Here is a 27,974-nt window from a genome sequence, read left to right as displayed (position 1 = left end):
TTTTTTTTGTTTTGTTTTTTAGTTTATTTTAATGACTGCTTGTAGGGGTTCAAACAGAAGGCAAACAGTGCCAGCCCATGGAGACAGCATGCTGCAGTCTGACATGGATCCCCACACTGACACATTATATACTGACATGAAGGTGACAGCTGACAACGAAGACGTTGCAGCGTCCCCTTAAACCTGAAGTCCAGGCAAGGCAAGGCAACTAAAAGCACCATATGCTAATGATTTGGCTAAATAGAACCACTGATCTCTGTTCTCTGGGCAGACACCACCCACATGTATATAAGCCATAGTCGCAATATGTTTTACAGGGCAGAAAACTGACATTACAGATGGTAATTTGACACAAGTTTCAGGAGATCTCTCAACACTCAGTATTCATCCACAAACATGCAGAGCGACAACAGCATCATGTCAAAGCTCTGCAGTCAAATGCCAAACCTGAAGCGGTTTCATTCTCCAAACACAGAATTGTATCATGTAGAGTTCCTGGAATAAAATCTATAATCATTTGTTATTACCCTGCCCATAAAGAAGTTTAATCCAAACGTTAGATAATAAGACTGGTCACCTTACTTTTCTCTGGGTGTAAATTAATGCCCCTATCTATGTTAATAAATATTAAGACTCTCATAACAAATACAAAATAGCCTGGTCTGTCTGTACCAGCATATATAAAAAACCCATTTCCAAAGCAATACAAGTTGATCCTCAGCTGAAATTTAAAGTCTAATAACAAGTGGTATAATTTCTGACATGTCATGAAATAAATTACCCAAAAAATAAATCATATTTTGGTTTGTTGCTTGTAAATATTATACTAATTTATTAATTACTGTAATTACTCAGCTCTTGTTGGTTGAGGTTGCAGAAAAGAAACACACAAAAAAATATGGATGGAACATTGGTGAAAACGTTGACTTCAAAACAAATTGTGCTTTCAAAACATTTTCAATATTTGTTTGTGTCAGTTTTGTACTCAAGCTTTGTATGCACAATAGAAAATCAGTTTTTGATGCCTACTGCGACAGAGAGAAAATCTGCAAAATTGCTATTTACCCTGTGAAGTGAAGCCGAGCTGCTGACAACGTAAACAATGCAAGCTGAGCTCGGTGTTTCAATGTCATATTAAGTACAGCACTCAACAAAACAAAATACATTAACATGATGAACATTTAGTAACATATGACACGTTTTTCAGCCATTAGGCTCCAAGGGACCGACCATTTTATCTTTATGAATGAGGCCAGAGTCTTTGACAATATCTCAAATTGACACACCTTTGAAAAGCTCTGTCATAATATTTTTAATAAATAATCCCTTGAAGGCTAATTGTTTGTTCTAATATGTATAACTCATTGTCATGTTTGTTGCTATGATTTTTCTGAAAAATTACCAATCTAAATCTAGGTGGATTTGCTGGAATGAGTACAACAAAAATGATAAAACAATTTTACAAAACTGAAAAAAGGATATGAAACTGATCATAATGCATGAATGTCAACTTTGAAAATATGTAGTGTTATATAAATAGTACAACATGAAATACAACATGAAATCTCATTCCTTGCACCATTAAATGGATGGTCCCCACAAAAGCCTCATGATATGATGGATTTGTCACTACAGTGATATGTCCCCTTAAACATGTCCCTGGCTAACGACAGGGTGAGCCTTGTTTGAATATTTTGAACAGGTTGACAAGGAGGAACATGGTTAGAGCCCCAATAGCTGACCCGACCTGCGTCATCGCTCCACACCACAACAGCGCACGTTTCCCCTCAACACGCAGAAGTGATGCAATGCTCACCTTGGTGTACGTCAACACGAAAGTGACAAAGAACCAAGCTGCAACCTAGAAAAAAAAATCATCATGCTACACACAGAGACAAAAAGAACATGGGCCAAAAATCAATCCAGTCAGTTTTAATTACTATCATTTAAACAACTCTGATGATATAAAGGTACAGTTCAAGAACTTAATTCTTAGCCAGGAAGTCAATAACCATTCTGAGAAAAACGTTCCATGAGTCAAAACTGTCAAAACTCAAAGTTATTATGCAGAGTTTTCATAAGATGTTTGAAGTTGGAAAAATCAGGAGAATGAGTGGATTCCAGATTTATGACTAACTCATCATGCTTGAGCAAGTTGATTCTTCTTCTAGAATCCACAGATTCTCATGATTTCTACATGGCTGGTTGGTTTATTATCTAGAGTCACATTCAGTAACATTCCAGCTGTATGGCAGTTGTCTGTAAATAATCCATGATAACTGTCTGTGGACTAGACAACCCAGTGATCAATGGTATGAGCATCAATCTACACAAATGGGATATGACGATGTGTCAGCTAAGTCAACGAGCACCCAATTCGGCTAGTTGCCACATGATAAGTATGGGTTGCTGAAAACCGATTCTAGCCAGGATCTTGATGGGTGATATCTCCATGGAGTTAAATGAGATAGCAGGTACACTTAACCAGTCACATGATTTGTATCACTATAATGTCAATCCACCAGTGACACTGATCTTTTCATCACAGGCCATATACTGTCTTAGTGAGTGAGTTTAGTTTTGCGCAGCACTCAGCATGGGCAGTCATAATGGCCACACAGATGTTAAGCTTGAAGACTGGGTCCCACCTATGGTGTGTGAAATAGGTTTGAATCATCTGAGTAGGGCAAAACTTATTATATAGCATTTTAAATAAATGAATGATGGTAAATTGCATTTGTATAACTTTAGTCATGCTCCCAAGGTACAATATTTCTTTTGTGCCATTTCAATATTGCTGGGTCAGTGGAATTTAGCACAATTTCATTTCCTGCCTTTGTTGAAATTCTGTAATCATGAATTTAAAACATGCATGTGTTTCAATGATGAGATGAGACATATGGCAGCCTAAACATCCTTATCAAGTATTATGCACACAGTTTGTCAGAAAAGTGGTCAAAAGTAATATGTGCATTTGGAATTTAACCTTCTCATTAAAGTACCGATTTTGGTACTTTTGGGGTTAAAGCTTCAACCAGTGCCCTTCTCTGAGTATGGTGATTTGATTCCTGGATGAGACTCATCCCAGGACCTATATTTTTGCAACTCTATTAGCGCTAAGACAGTCATCATAAATCAACATTATCTTAGCGCTAAGACACCTTCAAAAATCTCGGCCAAGATTGGTAGAACAATCTGCACTTGACTGAATGTGAAATTCCAAATATAACATGTTTCACTTATTCAGGTTACAGACTATCGATCATCAAATAATGACATTTGTGAGGGTTTTTTTGTTGTGATAAACACTGTTATATGAAACAATCAGTCTACATCCACTGCCCAATCACTCATCGACATATGATAACCACACATGAACTGGCCGCTAAGTTAATCATATGTTAATGGCAAGCAACATACTTAGCTTTTAACATCATATGAAACCAGCTGTTGCTGTTGTCATCTGACCTAAGCCCAATTACAGCAAATTTCTAATTAGATCCAATTCAGTTACCATGGCTACCACTCTAATGTATGAGAAATAGTGTTCAAACTGACATAGTTAGAGAAGTTCAAACTGACACGGTTAGCGAACTCATTATCATGATTATACTCTCTTAATTTGGCTGTCCTGTCATCAGATACAACTAAGAGAAATTATCATGATCATGAACACTTTAACTGGGACAGGTTTAATTATATTCGGTCATGTTGCCTCAATTAGCATTGACATGTTGGACATCAGAACACTGTTATTTATTTCCATAAAAATGCTTTGTGAAATCACCCTGTTAAGTAACTCCAGTTTAATGCTATATAAGAATCATTCTTAATGTGTATACTGATTGTCATTATGTTACCATAGAAATGGACTGCTGTACTAGACTATATTCACCTTGATCATGTTGGTAGACCGTGATAGTGATGTGGCAAAGGTTTTTTCTTAAAGAAATGCCCCATGGTTAAAGAACATACTGTATTTTATTTGCCTAAAGACATTATTTAAGGAAGCCAATGGGAGTTTCGTTATCTTGCTAGTCCCTGGGGTATTCTTGTCCTGAGATTTGCGTACTACGAGAACCACGCTAACTTCCAATTGTGGCAATACATAAGTTTGTCGTTACAAACTTTCATCAGTCTCAGAGAAAAAATACCTGACTGCTGACTCTGACTCTAAAGTATTTGACTCAAAGACATCTAGTCCAAGTTATCTTAATTGAAGTAAAAAAAAAAAACAAAGAGATAAATAAAAGTCAAAAGGATCCCAGAACAATTCATAATTTCAGACTACCCCTCATATACAGTAGTATAGGGAATGATAGTCCGAAAACACTTTTCAAAAAACCCCTCTAAAAAGCCTCATTTACTAAATGAGGCTTTGGTGGGACCATTAGCTCTTGCTACTATTGCCCCTACTACAAAGCCACGCCATCACGTTTACCGTGACTTGGCAGGCGGTAACACTGTGCCGTACGGTACGATCAATAATTCTTCTCTTACAAACCCCCTACCCGGCCCATCCCTCAAGTAGTACAAGTTAGGTTCGTCGGCTTTCATATCCACTTTATCTATGTTGTAAGTTTTGACCGACCATATAGGATCGGTGGCTCGCTTACGGCTATCACCCTCGTGTTCCCCAGGCTGGTACAGATACCTCACTAGGGCCCTATCCGGTATCTGTTTCTCCTTCCCACGCAATGGAGCGGCCGACTCTGCAACTATTGATTTTAGTTTGATAGCGTCTGCCGGTTTCTTACCGGTGAGACGGGTGACTTCATGGTTGATTGCCGACACCACCTTGGGTAACCTCGTGACCCATTCAGTCGATCGTTTTCCAGGGGTGGTCATCTCCCTAGCATACTGATAGCCGAACAAGCGCTCAGCCAAAGTCCTATTAAATCTCTCAACTATGGCTTGGCTGCGATGGGATCCGGCCGTGCCACGCCTGACCTTTGTATCGTGTTTGGCTAGCAGTTGTGACACGGCACCCATGAACTCCCGTCCGGGGTCAACTTGCAGCTCTGTTGGCCACGTCAGCGGGCTGCGTTTGTATATACGTTCAAATCCTCTGGCTACCTGGGCCGAATCTTTCGTGGTCAAGGGTTCGGCTTCCTTGTAACGACTGGCTACGTCCACTACGGTTAAGGTATACTTGTACCTCTTATCGTGGGGTAGGAACAGTAGGTCTGCCTGGTGAATGCTATTAGGTATGTTAATACCGAACCTCCTTCTAGGTACGTAGCGTGGTGCAGGCAAATAGATCTGCCACAGGGCTTGTTTTTCAAGCCACGCTTTGGCTTCCTCCGGGGGTACTCGCGCTAGTTTAGCTAGCTTATCTACTGCGCTAGCTCCTTTCCAGTACCCACGCGGGCTGTAGTAAATAGACTCAAATTTTTTCATGTCCATACGCGTATGTGTTTATCCCATCAATAGCTATCCAACGTTTCGTGTCCATAGGCGATAGGGACGTCTTGTTTATAGTCAGTCCGTATATCTTGTGCCCATCACTTCTAAGTGTGTTCATTTTATGCCTAAAGGTACGGGTCTTGAACAGGGCTTCCTTGAATCTGGCGTGTTTGATGTGTTGTTTCACCACATACTTCTTAACCCCCTTAGCCTTCCGGATCTCGCTATTGTCGGCTTTCAGTATGGAGTACATCTTAGGCCTCAAACCTATGTACTCGGCTATGGGCGTGCCAGCACACTCGTCCTTCATCTTACCTAGGACCTTTTTATTTACCGTACTGTGCATGGCATGGGTCTTAGGGTAGTCGCTGGTGTCGTATAAATCGATGTGTTTTTTCATGTCCTCGTACACGTCCTCGGTTCGAATCTCCATCAGCAGGGAATCCGTGTCAGTGTACAGCACTTCGCACCTGTCGCCGTACTGTTTCTTGAGCTCGTTGTAGTAAAAGTCGTACATCAGGTGTTTGGATAAATCGAGGATGCTCATCCCCACGTAAACAGGTCGGTTGAATTTTATGTGGCTTTTCTTCATGTGTAGGGCAGCCAGGTCGTCTGTGAATATCTTGCTACGGTTGAATGCCGGACTGGCTATCAATTTCCTGAGCTTGTCTTCCTCACTAGATCTAACCAGCTTCACGGTCACGCGTTTCCTCAGGTTCTCCATAGTCTTACCAAACACCGAGTTGTTCATGAGCTTGTAGAGATTTTTCTCGAAATCACTGGTGGCTTTTTTTCGTAGGTCTGTGTTCATTCTGATGTAGGGCTCCATCCATGGGCTCTGGTCAAACATGAGCACCCTGTGTATTTTGGCCAGCCTCATACCCAACGACAGGTACAGCTGTAGGTTGCGATAGTGAACGATGTACTTGGTCTTATTCATTAAGTTAGGCACGAGTTTTTCAACGTCTGTCACACGACCACCTGACAAGTTATGTTGGTACTCAGACATCCAGTCTGGGTTAACCCTCATACGTTCGGGTGCAAGGGGATAGCTGTTGTGCGATGCGTGTAATGCCTTGGTATACTCTAAGTCAACCTCGAGGATATAACCTTTGTTCGAATCTGGTGCAATGCTCATAACATCAACGTGGGGTACCCATTCGAATCCCCCTGTAGGTAGATACTGGCTCATGGCCCAGCCGTACAGGTTATTTGCGTCGAGGTAGAGAATGTGATTGGTTGGTTTGTTAGGATCGTAACCTTTCACGTATTGATTATTTGCTTTAGCGTATCGTTTGGATGCCATGGAAATCCCACCTCGCAAGCCTTTCTCAATGAATAGGTGCATGTCGTAATCTGTGAGCAATTCTAAATTAACTCCGGTCTTTTTAAGCAAGGCGTCCCACGACAGACCTGGGCTGGTGTAATACCATGCGGGGTCGAGTTTATACTGCTTGAAACATGTCCGCCGAAACGTCTCGAACACGTCGGCTAACAGCAGTACATCTGTCCTCAAGTACAGGTCGTGATAATCGCCCAGGTTCTTACAACCCAGTTTATTCCATACGTTAATCGCGTGCGAGTAATCGTCTCGTGAGACGGACGCCTCATTCAGCTTGCTATAAAAGCAGTCGATAGGAGGTAGTCTGGTCTCGGTGAACTTGACCCAACTATCCATGTACTCATATGGGTACACACCCTTCCTCATGAGCAGGTGTCTAGTCTCGGCGTCTGTGTATCGATCGGTGATAGGGAAGGTATTGTTGGCCTTGACCAGACTGTCGAGTGACGACAGGAGGAATTGAAACGAGTCAATGAACCTAAGCCCGTTTAAGCTGAAGGAGATGTATCTCTCCATGTTGTTGGGGATGCACGATATATTACCATCGATTTTCGCGATGGCCTGCATGATCAAGTGTGAGTCGTACCCTCTCAAGTTGTGAAAGACAACGGGGATGTTTATTGTCTTAGGGTTGATTTTAAGCTTGAGGTTGCACGCGCTGTGAGCGGCGCCTCTATACTTACCAGTTATGTGACAGTGATCTCTCACCGAATCACCGTTAAGCGGTGAGTCGCACACGTGACAGTTAGTGCTACTAGTGTGAGCTAGCCTGTCGGCTCTGGTCATACGCATGGGAGCGATTTTATACAATGCATTCCTAATAATTTTTTCTTCCTCCTGCAAGCACTTTAGAAACCTTTCAGCCGCGTCAGGACCCCTATACACTACCGGAGCTTTCGTTTCCCCGTCACAACGGACGACGATGTATCCAAAACCGCAGGCTATATGCTCTTGTGTCTTGTGGGTGAAACTCCCACCACTAGGGGGTGTGGGGGATGATTCCCCTACCACCAAGGCTTCGAAGTCGGCGTATATGATATAAGGCACAGACATTTGATTCTTGTGATTGTCGAATTTTAGGATATTTTCACCTTCCTTAGGCATGTCGACTCGTATGGCCGTCTGCCCCACACCTTGGCAATCCTCCCGGTGGGATTCTAATAAATCGGCCCGACTGAAACCGTGTAGGCATCGTACACAAAAGTGTTTTTCCCCAACGTGTTTCGACTGGTCGTGCAACAACCGGCTGAGATTTTTTATCCACGTGTAGTGATACGTTTCACCTCGCTTGATCATGAATAAATTAATAACTTGGCGATCCTTCACCGGGCTGACCCTGTGTACTATTGTTGTGTTACCTTCGTGTCCAAAGACATTTATAGCCAGATTATTCTGTTTTTCTACTTTAGTGATCTGGGATATGGGGGTGGGTTCATCTATACCATCCCAGTTGAGCCCATCGTCCTGTGGATAATTAGAAGGCCTGTTCGGATTAGTGGCAGCTGGAAATAAGGCTGACCTGATAGCTAACCTCAGGCAATCGTTTCCTCTATTCTTAACGTTTACTATGGCTTGTTTGTTCTTATAGTAGGGAGACAAGGCTAGGTATGACCCACCTCTGAACGGCACGTAGTTAGCTATGTCTAGATAGACGTTATCGATTTTATCCACAGCCCACCCGGACCCCATGTGCGTGTAGCGTTCTAGGTATTCTCGTATCTGCTGAAAACTATTATCGATTGATGCGTCAATGGTCTCTGCATGTGTGACGACCTCTTGTTTACCTCGGAAGTAAGGTTGAACGTACTCAGTGACCCCTGTGGAGCCCTCCTTATCGAGCGACATTTTCACCGTGATCTGAAACTTGATACTTCCTAGGTTATTTAGTTCCTGGTTGACCTTATCAGCTATCAGAGGCTTGATATCTGTAATGTCTATGTTTCTATCGACGAGCATGCGCCAACCTCTCAAATAGTTGCCTACAGCGCGCTCAGTGCGAACGAACTGTAGGTCAATAGCTCTATTCTGTTGTAATAATTCTACAAGCTGTGGTTTTCTCATACGGGAATACCCACCTAAACCCAAATCGTGTGCCTCGGCTTTCAGTTGTTTTACAGTGGGAGGTTTTGCTACGGGGGCATGTGATAACAATGCGGTTAACCCGGCTCTCCCCAGGTGTGAATAACCCGTGTGTCCAAGCTGTTTCGCTTGAGCTTTTAACTGTTTTACCGTAGGAGGGACTTCTAAACCTAGTAATCTCAACAATGCTGGCTTCCGCATTCTAGAATACCCGATGACACCTCTCTGTTTTGCGACCCGCTTGAGCTCGCGCACAGTAGACATCGTGTTTACACCTAAGAAAACTAATGTCTAATTGGTTCACAGTAAGGGGAGGTAACTCTTAAGTGGCTATCTTGAGCAGTCGCCTACGTTCTTTTATGTAGCCTTTTTTATTCTCGTATATGAGTTGATGTCTGACTACGTTCGCTCCGTGAGCTTTACATAAACAGTAGTGCCCTTTAACCCCGATACCACACACAGAACACGTGTAGTTAGGACTTCCCATATGGAAACAACAGAACCCCTGATTCCTGCATTTCCTACCACAGGCCTCGGTCTTCCCCATAAGTATATATTCGCATCGGTATGGAGCGGGTCTCATGTTTACTTATATAGGTATTTTAGTTTAATTGCTTCGCAACCAACGCAGTAGCTGCTATACCCAACACTATGAAGCCCAGTTCACGATTCATTTGTCCCTTGGATGGTGTGTAGTACTGAGCGAGTGTGGGTTTATTGAGCGGTTCCAATTGTTTACCAGTTAGTAGATAGTATTCTTTCATTGCTTCATCGACATCGTTGAATGTTTGAACGGCATGGTTTTCACGCGTGAGTTGTTCGTTAATAAAATCGATCCTCTGGAGGCGTTTTTTAGCGTACTCGGCCTGTGCTCTTTGTAATTTCTCAGTAGCGAGATCGTGTCGCTTCCTTTCTTCCTGTATTTCAGCCGCGTGATCATCTCGTAGTTTAGAGAAGAGGAAATTACTCCCGGAAAATGCCAGGGCATTCACTAACGCCCCACCGACCATCATAGCTATCGTGGCCATCCCTATATTTATTTCATTATATTATCAGGTATTATTCCTTGTTTTACTAGGATGTCTTTTGTGGCCATCGCCATACCAAGGTTCATTATGAGCATACCCATATCCTGCAGGTTGAAATCTAGCTTGATAGTTGGTTGTTTAAGCACCATTTTAGTCAACCGAGCGTACCCTACTGCTAGACTGGCTACCACTGTGGCGTGGTATGCGTCGTTGACGAACGTTTTCCCCTCAGACATTATGTATATGATATAAAAATATTAAAATTATAACATGATATGCGGGTCGACGGTGGGGTTACCCCCCACAGTGGAGGTTACCACCTCAGGTACCACCTCACGTCCCTCACGTGTATATAACCACGAGATAGCCAAGGCAGCAGTTACACCTACAGCCAACAACAGTCGGGTTGGATTGGTCACTTTATGTTGGTTACACCACCGTTTTTTACCGGCAGCTACTCTCTTAGGATTCTTCTGTCTGGTTACTGTTGAAGTGGTCTCCACCGTCACTGGTTCCTGTGAAGGGGGTACCACCACTGGGGTCTCCTCCTGTGCAGCATCCATCTATACTATTATTATTATTCTTTCTCTCAAATTGGCAATGTTTTGCCGTGATAATCGCCGCCGTCACTGGAGCCAACAACATACCATATTTGTGGTACAGCCCGCAGCTGATAGAGCTCACGGCGTGTTCGATAAAAGGGTCTTTATCTAGGTCCTCCCACAGGTAAAGTCGGCGCTCTGGTGGAATGGGAAGGAAGTGTGATACAATACCGGTGTATATCTGGGTCATAGCCGATCCTATTGTCTTTGTCATTTCTGCTCCGAGCCGGGACTCGTATCTAGCGTACAGCTTATCGATTTCTTCGGTTGACATTTTGTGAATTTTATCCGGGGTGTAGTCTCCAAAGTAATGTTTGGCTTTGCCGCCAACAGCCAACGCCACCAGTTTCTCTCGCTTGGGGGAACCCCCAGTTGGGGAACCCTCCACAGACAATTGTTCGAGCAATTCCTCACACTCCATCTTATAATATAACAAGTAAGATTTAGTTTTAACTATATAATACCCGATACAAACAAAACACAGAGAAATGAAGGTTAAGTTGCACACGACAAATACTTCAAATATCATAGCTATGCTTAGCATTTGCTTAGCTTTGCTTAGCTTTGCTTAGCTTTAGCTTAGCTTTGCTTAGCTTTAGTATACTATATATGCTACTGGTTGGTCGGTTTTTAGAACGAGCTTAGCGTGTTTAGTTTCAGCGAGCTGTTTCTTCACCCGTTCCCGTTCTAATTTACTCATCACATCGTTCTCTCTCAAACACTCCTCAAACGAATCCCTGTCCTTGCAGTGAAATAAGGCCACCCATCGCGTCTGCTCCCTGAGGTCTTTCAACACCGAGTTGAACTTCTGCGTTAGCACCCAGACGCTGTGATTTGCATGCCGGCCGGAGAAGGCCAGGTACGATAGCATGTCTCTCTTTTTTGTTATCTCGCGATTAGCGCTGCAGTCGTCCAGTATAAACAGCGTCGGTTCCCCTTTAAATTTCTCGTGAAGAGCTTTCAACCAGTCCTGCAGGCGTGTTCCAGGGTCGATTTTGTGTACGTCCGGGTCCGTCATCACCCAAGGTCTCGCGTACGTTTTATTCATGCTCAGAGTAGGGCACATGATAACGATGTTATCGAACACATCCTTGTAGTAACCCTCCAACATATCCAACACGAAAACGGTCTTACCACAGCCAGTCTGCCCGCATATGATAGCGCAGTGTGGGTCAGTGGGTAACCCCAGGGGGTCTCCCCCATCAGTAGATGGCTTGCACGAATCTCCCATTGTCTATATTAAGTTGCGCGTCCATAATAACGTACAGATATAATTTCAACTTACCAGCGGTTTGAGCCTTCTTATTAATCTGGATGGTTATCCCTTCGCTGCCGTTATCTATACGGCGCCCGCTACCGTGCAGTTTATCATCATCCGTGGATCGCATGTCCAACCATAGGGCGTACTTGGTGGTCAGGTATTCACCGATCTGCACGGAGCCGAGGTCCAGGTCCTTTGTTATGTAATCCCCCACTGGTAGCTTTTTTATCTCATCCCACTGCTGGTGTGGTCTCATACCATGACTGAACAGCTGGTTGGGCACGCCCTCGATGGTAACTTCCACCTTTTCAATCTCGGGGTTGAAAAACTTCTCGCTGTCCCTCCGGAATGGATCGTAATCCTCCACGGGGACGACCAGGATACCTTTCATCGATCGCGCCGGCACGTTCAGGTTGATATTCCACACAGTGTCGCTCTTATCTCGCACGACTGATCTATGCCTCAGTACGCGATCGTACAGGATCTCCATCTTCCCAGAGTACTGACTTCGAACCTGCCTGGCCAGCTCCGGGCTAGTGACCATGTCGAACTCCAGAGAGATGTTGTCTATGGCATAACTGGCCTCATCACCGTTCGGCGTACGCACTACTTTGCTATAGTCGTTAAACGTGAGCTCGTATTCGAGCCTATCACCCAGTGCGGCCTGGTAAAACGGCGCGTGTCCCGTGAGCAACTCGAAGTCGAGCGGCACGCAGAATCGATTCCCGTATGCTAGAGCGATAGCCTTTTCACCGTCCGATAGCTTGTCTTGCTGGTCTGTCGTGAAGACGTATCCTATGCGCGCCCGGGTTGATTTGCTGATACCCTGGTACACATCATTGACTCGTTCTCTCTCGCTTTTCCAGAGATCCTTGTAGCAGTGAAACACGTCGCTGTCGTCGATGCTCAGCACCTCGTTACCGCTGATCTTGACGGTCGTTTTCTTGATGATAGCTCGACCCACGTTCCGCACTAGCTCGCGTTTGTCGTTGTCGGAGGTCAACGTGATATTGAACGCCAGTCGAACAGTGCCTGGTACAATGAGGTCATTCTCACCAAGGTTTGGAAATCTAACCAGCAGAGTTTGATTCTGGTCTATCTTGCTGGGGTTGTTGGTGATGGTCACCGACTGTCGCACGGCTCTGGCTCCTAATGGCTCTCTCAATTTTCTGAAAGGATCTAATTTTCTACCGTACATTGTTATATAAATGAAATATATTTTTAATACTAATGGATGAAGACATACCTATGGATGATATGTGGGACGATAGTGCCCAGGCATTCAATGATGACCAGGAGACCTCATTCTCGCAAGGTGACGAGCTCCTTAAAGGTGCCGTCGACGATTATTACAACGCAGTTGAAAATAAATCCAAACTCAAGCCGTTGGGAAGGAACTATTCCGATTTTACCCTCAGCAATGGCACGCTGCGTTTGAAGTCTCGCCCGGAGATCGATCTCATGAATAAACGCACTAGAGAACCGCTTGCTTTATCAACATTAGCCGGTAAACATGGAAGTCAGTTGGTCCAAGATGAACTAGGTTTCATAGATTACGGTGGCGCGCGACCTAAGCAGTATCCTCCGAAGTTAGTTCAAGGTCTGGAAGGCATCAGGGACGCCACATCAGATCAAAACATGACTTATGATATTAAAAAGATGTTGGCCGACTACGAGAACGAACCCTTCCCGGGGCTCGAATTTACCGTTTGGGAACTGAGGGGGTTGGATCTGTTGATGCAAACCATTCGTGGTCAGCTCTGGAAAAGCACAGCCAAAATGAGTGAGATAGACGACCACATCGCTTATGAAAAGAAAAAACTCGGTGAAACTGAGGACGAGTCTATGAAAGCCACCATTGAGGAACGAATACGTAATTTGGAAGATGAAAGGCAGACCTGGTTGGAGACAGCGTCCGGCTACAAAGAAAAGCTTAGATCCCAGGTCAGCCGTATACGGGAAACCATCAATCAAGTCCTCCACCGAGACACCACGTTAGCAGACAGGATTCGGATATTGTTCCGGGAGCAAGGGATCACCATCGCCAGCATTCTGACTGCATTGGGTTTTATCATATCAACCCTGGTGGTGTCACTAACAGGAGGTACCCCTATTGGGTCTACAGGAGGCGGCGGAACTCCAAGTGGCGGTGGTGGTGTTAAAGACTGGATTAAAAAACTCGGGGAAGGCCTAGCTAAACTGGCTGGTAAAGCCGCCGAAGCCCTTCCCGGCATCCTGGGTAGCATCGTCTCGTGGTTGTTGGGCGCTCTGTCTAAAACTGCCATGTGGCTCAGTCAAAACCTGTGGGCAGCCATCGTCGCCGTGGCGGGTCTGGTGTACGTAGCGGCTAAGAAATCTTTAACCAAATAAGTCCCAAAGTTACCCCACCAACCACTAGGGCTGTTTTATTATCAATATGCTGCTGATTGGAGGCCTGAATATGGGGGTGTGTGGGGGGTACCCCCACATGAACTTTAGGCACCGGAGGTGGCTCCACTATACCCGTTTCACGTGGTGGGATGTGTGGGATATAGGGGGTGTTAATATCGGGGTTGATGCCCAACTTTTGGTCCGCCGTGGCTATGACTATTTTGTTGTTATAACCCACCACTTTTTTTACTCTCAGTTGCATATCACTCGGAGACATATACAGCCCCACACCGAACACGTAATTGACTTTCGATCTGGCGTATTCTAACACGTTTTGGTAGCGTTCGATGGCCCGCGGGAGATCAACTGGAGAATTAATAGCATCCTCAACGTTAGCAACGAACTGTTTCTGAGCGTCGTAAGCAGTTCCCTTACCGATGATGTTGGAACGCGTTTGCGACTGCGCACCCAACAGCGACCACACATACGTTCGAATCGAGTCGTTCAAGCGTATTGTACCAGCACGAGTGAATCCTTTCGATGTGTCCAGCATGAACATTTTCCACCCGTCTGCGGTTGACTGCTCCACTTTCTGGACTGTGAAAGCAACACCACCTTTAAAGTTCATACGATCATCCCTCCATTCATTACTCGACAAAGCAAAGTCCGGGCGTAGTTTACCTTGTTTCAGTACAAGATCACTGAGTTCTTTCACTGATCGCACGCCATCAGAAGGAATACCCAACCCGTGGTTCGGCCCCGGCAAACGCCAATCCGTCTTCGGGTTTATTTCGAATTCATTACAAATACGTTCGTAGGCCCGTCTATCGTATGGGTTGTTTGTTGCGTCCCACGCTTTGTCCTGTGGGAGGGGGGCACTGATCTCTTTAAGGATACGTCTGACCTGGTAGTACACGTGGAACTTGAACACAGACTGACTCAGCGGTCCACGCTGAGAGTCGGCCAATGCCACACCACACCCAGTTGTAGCGCACCACACAGCAAAGTTGAATTGATTCTGCCAGAACTGCATAGGGTTGTTGAACCACGCGTGGACTGCCTCAATGTTAGTCACCATAAGCTTATACTTATCGAACACATCTAAAAGCTGGGCATTGAAATACAACTCAGGAGCAACCACGATCTTCATGGGGGAGAAATCTACATCCAGTTTAGGGTAAAACACACCAGGGGAATACATTTTAAAACTATTATATAAATAAATATATATGTAATATGTACATAACACTTCCAGGAATAACGAGCGGTGAGGCCGTTCAGCTGACGCACGCGATCGATAACACGTCAGGTCAACTCGAAGTCGCACTCTGCGATATCACCTACCTACCGCAATGGACTAACATTAACGCCAGCAACAATAAGCTGTTCGTCAGTGGAACTCGCAGTCAAATAACTAACGGCTACTACAGCGTGTGCTCGCTAAACGACGAGGTCTTCAAACCCCTGGGAGCTGAACTCAAGATGAACGACTCAAACGGCACAGTGGTGTTAATCAACAACGGAAGAACCTCCTTGAGGCTCGGCCGGCCATTAGCGAGGATACTCGGTATGTCTCCTGACGAGATAAAATCAACAACAACCGTCACAGGCACGAAGTTACCCGACCTAGTACCGTACCGAGAGCTGTACATTCATCTCGGTCAGGTGAGCACAACGTATAACATTCAAGGAGGTCACCCTTCCACTATATTGAGAGCAGTGCCGGTGAAAACTGAGAAATTCAACGACGGTAGAACCGAGTCATTTTCACCACGGCAGTATAAGAGATTAACCCAGGGCAACAAACCTGAGCTGACAATATCGGTGTTAGATATAAATCATAATCCTGTAAATATAGGATACCTCAGCTTAACACTTCATGTAACATGACCAGCGCACAAGGACCCGGGGTGAAAAAATGCGTCAATATCGGGATCTCCGACCTCGGAGACACACGCGGTTTCGACGCTCCCGGAGTAGATGGTAAATCGTATGCCTTGCAACTGAAAAACAACATTTACAAACGCGTTGAAGTCTCCTCCGGTGGAGCCCTAAGTGATATGATAGATACCACAGGAGCAACAGTCAACACTAAGTACGCCCTCGTCAACACCGGTGATGACAACTGGAGAATATACCCATCGTTCGGAGGTAAACTGTTCGACTTAGACGATGTTGAGAGAACTACCATCAAAAAGAACCGGCCATATAAGCTCGTCTTCACCGAAGATGACAAGTGGGTGTTGTTACCCGATTACGACAACTACTGGTTTCTCAATATTAAGCTCTTCTCCCCCTACGTGTTCACTGATAACAAAGACCACTACCTAAACAAAGTCGTGAACGATGGATTCCTGCTCGTGGCTTACGTCCCAACTCAGAGACGTAGCGTAGTCGTCAGCCCAATCAGCAATTCACCACTCCACATGCTATCGAGTAAAACGGGCATACAAAACGTGGCATTACAGTTGGTGTCTGAATTCGAAGGCGTGGATAAAATACTAGATGGTATACCATCAAACACAACACTGGTCATCAAAGTCTACCTAGGGGAATCATCGGGGGGTAACGTCGAGATCGTGAAGGGGGTCAAACTAGGGTGGGAGAAACGGCACAAGGATCAAGTTTGCAACGTTTACGTGCGGGTGGGTGTCGGCTCCAACACCAGTCTGCAGGGTGTCAACGTGATCGTGGAAAACAAGATATCACTAACCAAGATCTTCCTACCTAACAACATACACTTTATTGGTATGAATTTAATCCCTGAATTATTAACAGAAAACCAGTTGGAAATTATATAATAATATTATAATAATGACCAGTCATCATCCCAACACTACGCTTAACGACCTGGGAGATACAGAGGGATTCGATCAGCCTGGTGAGGAAGATGAATTATACATCCTACACTTCAAAGACAACGTGTACAGACGGGTGTCGTTATCAGATTTAAAAGAACCCAAATGGTTGATCAACTTAACAATCGCCTCACCTTATATCACATTAAACGAACTTGGGACTATCGCTAAGATTAGGAACAACGGCATCTGGGCCGGGGATTTCATTCCGGATAGTGTAGCCATAGGAACTACTAATACCGAAAAAAATAGGTTAAAGTCTATATTAAAAAATAAATTAACATTTAACAATTATCCTGCTGACTTAATACCTGATATATACACCCCTTTCACACTCATCATAGAAGTCTTCTTTTTCTATTTAGGTAATGAAAACACCTCAAAAGTACACCAAATTTTACCCGGGGTGTCAATACACTGGTTTGACGAACACCAAGACCAATATTGTCGTATTGTTATACAACAGGATACCCACGGGGGTCCTATAAACCGCTTAATAAACCTCAGTGGGGTTTTTATTACAACAGGAAATTCTATTAACCTCTCACCTATTACCCTGACTAGTAGTCTAGAACTTGTAGACTTCAAATTAATTGATAGAATATTAACTGAACCCCAATTAAAATATCTTTCAAAATATACATTATAGGATGGGCCTGTACCCAGTTGTAGAGGAAGTAGCGAAGACGCTGGAAACCGTAGATGGGTTCCGCTTGAGGCAGTTATGTGATGTGAAACGTCAACTAGAACAAGACCGTGACACGCGGAAAGCACTATGTAAAAAGTACCATAGAGCTTTCAATATCGTGGATGGGGCTGACACTACCCTTATGGCAACCAGCATGGGACTAGGGGCGGCAGGCGTTGGGTTGTTAACCACCATCGTGGCTGCACCTATAGTGTTAGGTATTGAAATAACGGCTGGGGTGACAGGGTTGGTAGGGTTGGCGCTTAAGTTAGTATCACGCAGACTTAATCGTAAGGCATTGAAACACGATGAGATCAGGGTTCTGGCTGAAGCAAAGCTGAACACAGTTAGTGAGCGTATTTCCACGGCACTCTCTGACAGTAAGATCTCAGAAGAGGAGTTTCGTTCAATCCTATCTGAACTCACAAAATATAACGGAATGAAACAAGATATTCGGTCCAAGTCTCGTAAGTCTGCTATCAGCGAGGATGAGAAAAAAAAGTACATAGAACAGGGGATACAAAAAGCCCAACAAGCCTTTATTACGAACACCAAAGAGATCATAGGCGGTTCACGTTAAACTGTTTCATCGAGGTAAACGTGACATAGGGGTGATAGCCGTAAGCGAGCCACCGATCCTATATGGTCGGTCAAAACTTACAACAAATTATTGATCGTACCATACGGCACAGTGTTACCGCCTGCCAAGTCACGGTAAACGTGATGGCGTGGCTTTGTAGTAGGGGCAATAGTATCAAGAGCTAAGGGTCCCACCAAAGCCTCATTTAGTAAATGAGGCTTTTTATAGGGGGTTTTGAAAAGTGTTTTCGGACTATCATTCCCTATACTACTTATACATTTTTAATGAGTGAGTGAACAGGGTTTTACATCGCTTTTAGCAATAATCCAGCACTATCATGGTTATCAGAAATAGGCAGCACAAATTGTGCCCATGAGGTGAATCAACCTAGGCCTTCAGCGAGACATTAGCGAACACTATAACCATTAGGCTACCACACCTCCCCCATATTCATTCCACACTTGGGTAACATACTATTTCTTATTACCCTCTAAGGTCCTCAAGACAGATTAGTAGTTTAGTTCAGTGACTTAGAGCAGTATCGCAGTTTCAGATGAGATAGCTTAATGTGGGTGGAAATATGGAGTGATGCAGACTGAATCATCTGACAGCTGTGACTGCATGACTTTGAGTATATTTGTGTGTGGGGTTTAATGTACCATATTGTATTTAGTGCTGTGCCTTTTTAGTATTTTACGTGATACTTTATAGTGAATGTGATCACCTAGAACATAATCAGTGAGTGAGTGAATCTGGCTTTACGCCTCTTTCAGAAACATTCCAGTAATATTATGGCAAGAGACACTAGAAATGCGCTTTACACATTGTACCCATATTGGAATTTGAACCCAGGTATTCATGATAACAAGCAAATGCTTTAACCACACGGCATGCTTGCCACGAAAGGTGACTATGTTTGTCAAAAGAGGTGACTAACGGGATCGGGTGGTCAGGCTTGCTGACTTGGTTGACCCAGGTCATTGGTTCCCAGATCGCTGCTCATGCAGCTGATCGCTGGACTGTCTGGTCTGGACTTGATTAATTTCATACCATCACCATAGAGTTGAAATATTGCTGAGTGCAGCGTAACACTAAACTCAGTCAGGTAGTTTAACAACTAGGCGACCTCAATGCCCCAAAACACAATAACGGATTCAAACAGCATAATAAGTGTCTGGAAGTGATGCTCCCCTTCACAACATTTTGCACTGACAAACACACTGATACTAAAGGTAGATGGAACAGAAAAATCTACTTACCACGAGAATCTCTCCAGATAGATGTCCAACAAGAAGCGGGTCAGGACTCATCGCAGCAAGACCGATGCAGTATCCAGCAAACCCTGTTCCTAGCAGAGTCAGTACCATGATAGCAATGTTGGTGGACATGGGCAGGAAGAAGGCAAAAAGGCAAGACAGGGGATTAGCGATGCTACTTAGCGTGACAGCCAGGTGGTACACGGTGTTGCCGAAAGGTAAGGCAGAGTACGACTGTATAGATGGCAACACTCCATTTGCAAGTCCATTTACCCACGCGGTAATAAACAGGAAGGAGAAGAAGGTTGTCTTTGTCATACATGTCTGATGACGGGTCACCTCCAGGGTCATGTCTTTCTCTATTGCAATTTCTGCCCGTTTCCTCGCCGTAAGTAAATGTGTCCTGGAATGAATGTTGTCAGCTGCATCAAGGAAGTTGTCATCTGCAGGATTAGCTGAAGAACCACTGAGTTCATAGCTGGATGCGAGGTCTGTCTGAGCTGTGATTTCAGTTGACTCATCAGCTTCATCCTTCGTTGCCTTGAGCTGTTCTAGCTTTGCAAACTCACAGTAATGCAACATGGTAAAGGCAGCTCCACAAGCTACCAACATTCCAAACAGCAGGAAGAAAAACACTTCGATCGAAAACTTTGGCGTTTGATACTGGGGAATGATTACAAAGGAAGTTTCGTTTATGGATGTTCCATTGATGGTGACATTTTGGGACACTGTCTGATTCACACATGTAGTCTGACCTGCACCCTGACCAAGTGCTACAAGGCCTGGCAAGAGGCCACTAAATCCCTCCCCAATGAAGAATGCAGGGATGTATTCTGGCTTGAAATGAGCCATGTATGGTAGGAACACTACCGAGGATGTACAGTCCACCAGGGCAAGGAAAAAATTGAGGATGAGGAGAGCGGTACTGTGCATGGCTCCAGCGACATAGGATGTCTTGTCCCAGAAGAACGCCAACAGCAAGCATGAAATCCCTCCAATACCAATTATTAAATATATAACAGGGACTTCATTCAGCTTGTGTGACCATTTTAACTTTGACAACGTGTAGATGAGCGGTCCTATGTTGGCCAGCTGGACAATAATCACCATATAGGAGGGAAGATCCCATCCTTCCGGCAGTTTCTGGACAAGAATCGGAAGCTCCACCCACAGGCCATTTACATCAATCCATGATGCTATTCCAAACAGAATCACTAATATATAGACACACACGTTCACATTGTTGTAGATGCAGCAGATCTGGGCCATGGTGATAGCTTTTCAGATGTCTGCTGAAACAAAACCAATAAAAGAATAATGAAGATGGTGATGATAACAACACAGGCATTGCAATGCAAAGTTTAAGACTGCCAAAGTGCAGCTTAAGTAAACATAGGCTCACACTGCTACACTTGCTACACTGCTACACTGCTTTACTGAGTCTAACAAACCCTGGTAGGAGGTTGCATCAGCTAACCTTTGAACTGACTAATCAGAACACTGCTTACCCAAAAAAGTTTACATTTGCACACCGTTCGAACTTCTACATTGAGAACGTTTGTACTCGACTTCGAATGTTCTTTGCCACACAAACACTTCAGAGTCGTTGAAAACATCATTTTTTGTAAATATTCCAAGATGTCACCTTGCAGGAAAATAAGCTAAAACTAACCACACCATCAGAAACCCCAAAGTACATATACTGCAGGTTAAATATCTACAGTGGAAGCTGTCAAAACCGGCGTCTAATCCAGCAAATTGTCAACATCAGCATAAAATCCAAGTCCCTTCCGTGGCTTGCACATCTATCATCAGCTCTGCAATCTGGCGCATTGTCTAAAATGGATTATTTCCTTGGTCCCAGTGAATGCCAGATTAGACAGCTTTCACTGTATGTTTTATGCCAATTTTCGTTTGTTGAAAGATCAGAGTCAGCAACCCAGGAAAGAAAATCCGAAAACAGTTTGTAAGTCCCGTCAAAAAACCCTAAACAGTAGCTGTTGTCTGACTGAAAAATTCCATCCAGTCATCTTACGTTTGACTGGACGGTCACAGGTCGCTTGAAGGTTAACTGATGCAACCTTCTGCAAGGGTTTCTTGGACTTGTTATATTAGTACAAAGAATGATAATACAGAGCCAAAGTTTACTTCGACTGGCCAAAGTGCACGTTATAGTGTGGATGTTATGATCATATCTGTGGTGTTCTTATAATGTGAATCTGAGCCAAAACCCGATCCTTATCATAAATTCCCATGAGTGGTAAGTGAAGATGGATTTAAACTTACTTTAGCTATATCCCTGCAAAGTGCTATATCATAGTGCTACTGCTAGGCATGCTCTTCTAGCAAAGACAAAAGTATGTTACCACCAACCAACTACAACATCCCCAAATGTGTCAATTACAAAATATACTGTGATTGTGGACTGAGCTACATAGGCAAAATATCCCAACCCCTCAACACCCATGTCAGAGAACATCAGACTTCTGTCACCAATTCTGACAGAAAGTATGCCATTTTATCTAACCCTAATTACATGTATCATATAAACAAGAATTATCATTATCATATAAATTAATCATTCTTGTCAACAATGAAACAGACTTCACCAAATGCACACTCACTGAAACCATTTACAGATTACATCAAACGCCAAGAGCCCATCTTCAGCTGAGATCAAGAAGAGTTTATTCCGAACGCTTCTGGCGCACTCCTGTACCAAGACCCTGTATAAGCATCTCCTCCCTTTACAAACTACCCTGTTCATTTGTACATCTGTTTTCCATTCCTTACCCTTTGTCAATTAACTGGCTCTACCAACTTACTACCAAGCCAATTTTCATATTATCTTGCCGCTTTGTTACACTTGCTTTGTATACCTTGAACCTACTGCATTGACAACCTTGACAATGATGCAAGAATATGCATCGAAACATCAAGTTGTAATACATAAAGTTTGCCTACATTGCACACATTCAGATGAGTTCCACAGCATGAATTCACATTAATGCTGGAGTGAGTGAGTGAGTGAGTGAGTGAGTGAGTGAGTGAGTTGGTGAGTGAGTGAGTGAGTGAAGTGAAGTTTAGTTTTACACACTCAGCCAAATTCCAGCTATATGGCAGCGGTCTGTATATAATCGAGTCTGGACCAGACAATCCAGTGACCAACAACATGAACGTCTATCTGCGCAATTTGGAACTGACGACATGTGTGAACCAAGTCAGGGAGTTTGACCACCCGATCCTATTAGTCGCCTTTTACGACAAGCGTAGTCGCCTTCTATGGCAAGCATGGGTTGCTGAAGCCCTATTCTACCCAAGGACCTTCATGGGTCATTAATGCCGGAGAGCGAGTGAAGGTTTTACACTGCTTTTAGCAATAATATAATGAAACTGGCTACCAGCAATGTGAATTATTCATTGTATCCATATCTTACCTCAGTCATAAATGCCAATTTCTGATTGGCCAAGAGCGTGTATATTATTTTCAATAAACTCTGCTTCCAAGCGAGTAACATTAATATGTGCCCAACTGAGAATGCTAAACTAATTTGGTACTTTCTGGTATTCCATATGTCCATAACTTTGAATCATGTACAATGTACAGATATTACCAATGTTTTGCCAATGCAAATCGATGCAAGACAGATAACTCTAAATCTGTTTTTCTTGTCATCTGCAAAATCTCTAAAAAGTTTTGCATCCATGCTTCAGACTATTCAAAATAAACATTAAGGACTTCGGTAAGAAAAATACATTGTTCACTGGTCCCTTCGTGACCAGTGGACAAATTATAATGCAGGTAATCAAATTCTAATCTCCAAATGCATTAACCATTGGCTGTCTTAATACATCTCTTTGATGATGACAAGAAATAATGGTTATAGTCCATTTGGCTCAAAAGTGGACCGATGAATTGTAGTCTAACTCAAAAACTAATAAACAGGAGTGAGTGAGTGGGTTTGGTTTTACGCCGCTTTTAGCAATATTCCAGCGATATCACGGCGGGGGACACCAGAAAATGGGCCTCACACACTGTACCCATGTGGGGAATCGAACACGGGTCTTCGGCGTGACGAGCGAACGCTTTAACCACTAGGCTACCCCACCGCCCCAATAAACAGGAAATAAACACACCTGTCTGTCCCTTTCCATCATAACAAATAGTGATCTGTGTCAATATTTTTATTATTCACTTTCAAACAACTTCTTTACTTTTATTACAAATATTCTGCTAACACCTTACAGAGTTGGTATGATGTTTTGTTTAAGACCAGTGTTTCATTCAGTAGTTCATGTTTATTAGTTTTCGAGTTAGACTGCAATTCATCAGTCTGCTTTTGAGCCAAACAAACTATCATGGCAACACATAAGAAAGTGACAAGTCAACCAAATAGCTTGCTTGCTATGGCTGTGGTGTTCATGCCATTCACAATGATTCAGTCATTTAAGCAGACAATCGTTGAAACCTTTCAGTTGATGAGAAATCACTTGAAAACATGTGCTGGATGTGAGGTGAGGTGAAGTGGGTTTGAACATCGTACATGTACTTGAGAATATTTTGCTCACATGAAGACGTGAATGAATGTGTGTGTGTGGCTGCTTGTATTCGCCCACACTTACATCGGTCCTATGGCTCTAGCCCACACTTAAGTTGGTTTTATGGCACAAGCCCACTGAGACACCATGCCAACCAGTCCTTGTACCATTAATCATGTTAATGCCTAGCACCAGGCAGGGGCCAACAAGTATGTGCTGTCTTTATGTGTAACTTAGCTGGGGATCAAACCTACGACCTTCCGCTTTTCGGTAAATGCTTTAACCACTACACCACAGAAAGCGTCTGAACATGTGTTGGAGAATCCTCAGCTTGCATTTTGATAAGTGTTCATAATTATTTTTTTTAGCTTCACATACAACTATTCGCACAAACCATGATCATTAAGACTGGAATTGGTCTTCATAAACCCATGTTTGTCATAAGAGAAGTGTAACCATGGAAACAGGATCAGGGCAACAACAATAAAGTTAAATAAAAAAAAGGTGAAATGTTCCTCACGCATCACTTTTATTTGTGCACATAACATTTTTTAACTATAAGAATGAGTGTCTGTAAGAATGAGTGTGACTGAATCTACAACTCACTAACAGGTGCTAAACTTTCCAAGCAGTATTTCTGAGAGAAAAAAATAAAAATGTGTTCCTCCCTCGTCACTTTTTTCCATCAAAAGTTTTTTAAAACGTCCAAACGCCCTTGTCACTTTTGAAAAAAAAGTGCCCAAGAAACAGTTAATTTTTTTTATGCAGCCTAATGCTATGAGGCAAATACAAGATGTTTTACGGAAACTGTAAAGAAAATACAAATATATATATTTTCATTAATACATTTTGTTTAATAGTAATAAATTAAGATAACATGTCATGTAATTGCTTAAGTTGGAACATGTAACATGTTTAAATGTGTTCCAATAAGCAAAAAGAGACATTGATCGTGAACAATGCATAATGACATGGTGGTATGGGGGACTTGATAAACTACACAAGGTATGCTTCTGTGTGGCTTGGATGTATTCCATTTTGCACAACTGACTTTAAAAAACAAAAACCTTGTTCCACACAAAACACCTTTTCTAAAAACGTATTCCTAAGTATTGTATTCTTGTGACTAAGAATAATGAATTTAATTTAAGAAGCAATGCAGTTTGGTTTATCGACTAAATCAGTGAATTGTAACAAGACTAGTTTTTACGGCCACTGACCCTGAGCTCCAGATAATTTCTCAACATCAAGAGAACATACTTATAAATTTTTGTCAAAATAAAATACTGGAAAAACTTAGAGTACCCATTTAGAGTACCCAGAAAGGAATTTAATGGAGTATAAGTAATCTTGTGTTTCATTTCATATATGCACCACAACATTGCTATGCTTGTTTAAACAGGTCAATTAAAAACAAAACAATACTTTTACAGATAAATAAGTTTGTAAATGATTCTAACGCCGTACATCCTTGCTGTGGTGTGAATCTGTTATTCTATCCAGATTATTTCCTACCATAGTGTGCACATTTTGTCTCTGTACATACCACAACTCTCATACCTTAACATAGACTTAAAGGTCACATGCAACGTAAAACACAACTTTGCAGATTCTGGTACCTTTTGGTATGCAATTACCGAAACGAATAATGAAAAATGCCAATTCAATCTATAAAGTTGAAAAAAACGCGATGAAAAAAAAGCCCGCGAAATCGGAGTTCAAACGTTTCACTAAATTCCCCCCAGCGCTGGGGGGAAAACTGGTTTCAACAGCTGTGCTGCGCTGCATCCATAACGCATGCGCAGTGAATAGATTCACGGAGCTTGAAACAGTATGCATGCCCAGCGTCTGAGGTCGTGAGCAGTAGTCTAATCTTGGTTGTGTACACAAACAAGTAAATAATCTACTCGTTACATAAAAAAACTTGTTGATTGTGGTGAGCAGTCTCTGTCACAGAGAAAGCTCAGTGTCTGGTTTATTCACACCTATATGTCTGCCTGCCTGTCTGTCTGCTAAAGACAACATGCAATACACAGCTTCAGTCATTGACCACGTGCGATTTGAAGTTAACACCTATCAGACAATACGACATAAAGAAAATAAGCTGATTTATGACTCGTGCACCCGAGTCCCGTGTCTGCCACATTATGTAATTAGGCACGTGTGATACACATGACATGTTTTTATGTCTGTGGGTTGCAAACAAACTACATCCATTTTTTTCGGATGACTGGATCTGACGGAAACTGGTGCAAACTCTTGTCAGTTTCAAGTCCAGGGGCCCCTTTCACAAAACTCTCGTAAGCCTAAGGTCTCGTAACCTTTCTCGTAGCATTCGTACCTCCTATACTGTAACATAGGAAGTAGGAATGTTACGAGAAAAGTTACGAGACCTTAGGCTTACGAGAGTTTTGTGAAACGGGGCCCTGCCTTGTACTTGGACGAATGACAGATTCCAGCCGCGCAGTAGTTTACTATCTCTACTGACATGATTTTTTTATTGGATGGAGCGCAAATTCAGAGAAAATGTATTTTCCAAACCCAACATCTCTATATACATTCTTCATGGACAACAACTTCTTTTAGTGTATATGATTTTGTTTGATTTTAGTGTATGTGATTTTGTTTGACAATTGTATATGAATCCATACTGAAACGACGGATCAAATACACTAAAAGAAGTTGTTATCCATAAAGAATTTTACTTTCTGGTGACTGGCTATACTTCTAAAATGCCCATCAAACAGATCATCTTTCTGTACACACAATGAAACCTAGCATATCAGCAAATGAAACAGCCAATCGGAAGCCGTCGTTTCACTTGAGTGCATATCCACCCGCTATGACTGGGTTCGGTCTCCAGAGGGCTTCGTTTCGGGGGAAGTAAGCCCAAGTACAAAATATTGCACTTTTGAATCGCGATTGTACGCTTATAATTGTGTTTATCTATTTTTTTAAAAGGAGCAGTGTATATTATATGTCATGAATAAGTGATATATGTGTTTTAATTATGTTTGATTTTTTGGTTGCATGTGACCTTTAAGGTAATCATAGCGCTTTAGTTTGTTTTGATTTTTTATACAACGGCAAACTGATTCCGACAATACTTTAGTGGATGACATTGAAACGCTGTCTTCATGTAATTTGTAATTCCATGTCATCATCAAATGCTTCTTTCTCTCATGAAAGTGCAATACATTGTTTTTAAACAATATGGAAAGTCAATTAACGTATGAACAAAATAACAATTACATAATAAAATCACTCCAATGACGTTGTTTCTCAGAGAATTGTTTCGGTACCATCGACTAGATGCGTTTCAATTCACTCTCGAAATTCTGCCACTAATGAAGTGTTAAAAATTACCTTCCGTCAGTGTTCAGCTCTTTAGATGGCTCTAGCTATGGTATACACTGTTAGTTAACAGGTCCAGTGTATTGCCCTGGAGTATGACTTGACCTCAAATATCCTCAAACAAACCTTAGTGTATTTCATAAGCCGCTCACGTTGTCAGTGGGAATGATGCCTGGGCTAAATGTGAACGCAGTCTGAACTACCACTTTGCTATTTCTGGTCTAGTATATTGTAGGGTGTATTTACGGAAGCTATCGGAATCAAACGAGATAATCTGAATGGTATGCCCAGCTTGAGCTCCTTACAGTGGAAGAATCGCTTCGACCAAGCGATGAGCTTGAAAATTAAACCGGATCTTTCTCCCGGATCAGTGCCTGTAATTATCGTTTGGGTTTCACCACGGTTTCCAAGCACAGTCAATGGTTCTAAATAGCCATCGCACTGACTTTGCACTAATTTTATTTCAGTCCACGTTACCGCTAACCCTTGTTCAAATATGTTTTCTTTTCGCCTTTGAAGCAGGACAAAGTCAAGATCACAAAGACAGAGCTGGGACCCTTTCGACCAGCCTATTTTGTTATATTTTGTTAAAGGGGTAACACTCTGAATGA

The 27,974-nt window shown here is 42.9% G+C and overlaps 1 protein-coding gene across 1 annotated transcript; it reads right to left on the bottom strand.

Moving 5' to 3' along the window:
* Positions 1 to 27,564, bottom strand: LOC137258237 (riboflavin transporter 2-like). Its single transcript, XM_067795830.1, has 3 exons — positions 27,376 to 27,564; positions 19,474 to 20,762; positions 1 to 1,861 (listed from the first exon to the last, which is right to left on the bottom strand). Exons 2-3 carry the CDS (start codon positions 20,737 to 20,739, stop codon positions 1,664 to 1,666), a joined length of 1,464 nt encoding a protein of 487 aa, XP_067651931.1. The 5' UTR covers positions 20,740 to 20,762; positions 27,376 to 27,564; the 3' UTR covers positions 1 to 1,663.
* Between the last annotated feature and the right edge of the window lie 410 nt (positions 27,565 to 27,974).

Source organism: Haliotis asinina, chromosome 12 (assembly GCF_037392515.1).
Source record: "Haliotis asinina isolate JCU_RB_2024 chromosome 12, JCU_Hal_asi_v2, whole genome shotgun sequence".
Taxonomy (NCBI): Eukaryota; Metazoa; Mollusca; class Gastropoda; order Lepetellida; family Haliotidae; genus Haliotis; species Haliotis asinina.
This window is presented reverse-complemented; position numbering and strand designations above follow the sequence as displayed.

Bases quoted from the DNA above. Each gene is read 5' to 3' on its own strand.
- LOC137258237 (XM_067795830.1), bottom strand. From the start codon at position 20,739: ATGGCCCAGATCTGCTGCATCTACAACAATGTGAACGTGTGTGTCTAT. The intron at 1,862-19,473 runs GTAAGTAGATTT...TTTTTTTTCTAG, and splicing joins TATCTGGAGAGATTCTCGTG to GTTGCAGCTTGGTTCTTTGT.